The 2027-nt window shown below is 59.2% G+C and overlaps 1 protein-coding gene across 1 annotated transcript; it reads right to left on the bottom strand.

Moving 5' to 3' along the window:
- Window positions 1-303: 303 nt before the first annotated feature.
- Window positions 304-1461, bottom strand: LOC138928426 (germ cell nuclear acidic protein-like). Its single transcript, XM_070285499.1, has 2 exons — window positions 920-1461; window positions 304-829 (listed from the first exon to the last, which is right to left on the bottom strand). Exons 1-2 carry the CDS (start codon window positions 1459-1461, stop codon window positions 304-306), a joined length of 1068 nt encoding a protein of 355 aa, XP_070141600.1.
- Between the last annotated feature and the right edge of the window lie 566 nt (window positions 1462-2027).

Below are 2027 nucleotides of genomic sequence, written 5' to 3'. Positions count from 1 at the left end.
AACGGTCCCTCTTCCGCTGGGTCGGAGGGTGATTTGGTAGGACCTCTCCTCGGTCCTCACCCGTAGGCGTTGGCGGGTGTGCTGGGCGGCTGCTAGTCGGGCGTTAATCATCTGCCACACGACGGCGGGAACGTGGCGGTCCGGCCGGTTGTAAGCCCATCCGTCCGGTAGCGGATAGCGCTCGCCTTCCGGAGGGTCCTAGTTCGCGCGTGCTGGGCTCCTCTCCCGTCCGCCGCGGAAGTCCTGAGGTGGACTAATGAGTCCGTCGGGGTTCCATTCCTCTGGAACGGCCCAGATCAGCTCCTAGGCCTCGGCTGGCATCTGGTCTAGGAGCTGACCGATGGTCCCCGATGACATACTCATGGCGGCGCTGAGGGGGCTGGACCTCGGGGTTGCCGCAGGCGGTGTGGCGGCTTCGAGGACGGGGTTTGGGTCGACTTCCTCGGTCACCCGGTTTGGCGCAGCAGCGACTGGTGCGTGCTTGGGTAGCGGTTGGTAGGGCACCAGTGTCAAGGACGGCTCCTTGCGTCGGAAACGCTGGTCCGTACTCTCCTCGTCATCGCTCGACTCGGACTCCCACTCCATTGCCTTGCCCGTTGGATGGTGTGGGCGGCTGGAGGAGTCCGAGGTGGTAGGGGTGGCGTCCCGCATCTCGATGTCTTGCGGAGGGTCATCATACTGGGTCGTCGTTGCGGGCTTCGACGGTGTCGGAGCCAGGTTTCCCGGCACGCCGTAATCGTCACAGGTCCTGGCGTACTCGGGTACAGTGCGGGTATCCGCGCCCAGAATGCACAGGTGCTCTGGGGACGCCGGGAAGGTGACGATCGGGCTTTCGGATGGGCGCCACGGGACCTCGACCTGGATGGTCTCGTAGATCGTATGAATGAGGTATGCCCACGATCCCCGCTGATATCAGTACCGGTCTTCTCCGGTGTAGCGGTAATGTTGTGCACCTTCCGGTGGGACGCTGTCGTCGTCCTCCCGATCGTCGGCGGAGCTCTCGGAGTAGGTGGGTCGTGGCTCATCCTCGTCGTCAGTGACGTCCTCGACGTAGGTGGCCGGCGGCTCGTCCTCGTCGTCACTGACGAACTCCTGGTCGCTCTCGGGGCTTTCCCGCTCCTCGGAACTCGAGCGGTAGTCGGCGTCCCGATCGCAGGGGTTATACACCTCCGTGTCGGATGACCCGGATGGACTCTGGTGGCGGTCGGGGAAGGAGTCTGCGAAGTATTGCGTGTAGCGGCCCGACACGAATCCGTTGGTGGGAGCGTCGTAGATCCTACGTCCGTTCGCGTCCGTATAGTGGGACGATGTGCCGCGTGTTGGAGGCGGGGCTCGAAGGCCGTCGTCGTCTGGGCGATGCGGTGGTGCGCAGCTCGACGCGGCCCGGCGGGGTCTCGTCCGAGCTCTGGAGGTTTCCGGCGAGGATGATGGCTCTCGACCGGGGCCTCCCGGCTGGCTCATAGCCGTCAGGCCTGACCGGGTGGACCACCCAGCGTACGCCGATCCTGGGCGTAGCCGGGGGTCGCGAGAGGTCCCGCGAGTCTGGGATACCAGACATTTTCCTTAGGATCTCGGATTGCGCTACCCTAATTTTGTTCAAGTTAGTTTTCGCTGCACTACCATATATTTGGAAAGCGTATTTAAATATGGGACATACAAAAAAGGTTTGAACCTGTCCTCTAAGCAAATAGCAAAAGCTTCCGCTTTCTGCTCATTTGAATAGCACCATTCTCCAGCGGGATCCTTTAGTGGGGCCTTGGGGACGACGATCCTTTTAAAATGGCTGGTGAGCTTTCATAATGCCCATATGATACACTAATGCAGTTTTCATTAATTAGCTACTTCATTAGAACCTTGAAAGAGACCACTATATGTGTAATTTTGTGTAATTTGGCTTGAATTTTGCTTGGATTATTTTGGTAATACGACTACGGTCACACCGACCGTAAAAGGTAAACAAAAAAAGCGGCCGCCATTCGAGGCGTATTACTATGAATTTCTGAATTCCTCGTCGAAGTATTCTTGCA

The sequence above is a fragment of the Drosophila kikkawai genome, chromosome 2L, assembly GCF_030179895.1.
Source record: "Drosophila kikkawai strain 14028-0561.14 chromosome 2L, DkikHiC1v2, whole genome shotgun sequence".
In the NCBI taxonomy this organism is placed as follows: domain Eukaryota; kingdom Metazoa; phylum Arthropoda; class Insecta; order Diptera; family Drosophilidae; genus Drosophila; species Drosophila kikkawai.
This window is presented reverse-complemented; position numbering and strand designations above follow the sequence as displayed.

Coding starts and splice junctions, on each gene's coding strand:
- LOC138928426 (XM_070285499.1), bottom strand. CDS start 1,461: ATGAGCCAGCCGGGAGGCCCCGGTCGAGAGCCATCATCCTCGCCGGAA. Junction 830..919: donor CGCTACACCGGAGAAGACCG/GTACTGATATCA, acceptor CCCATCCGAAAG/CCCGATCGTCACCTTCCCGG.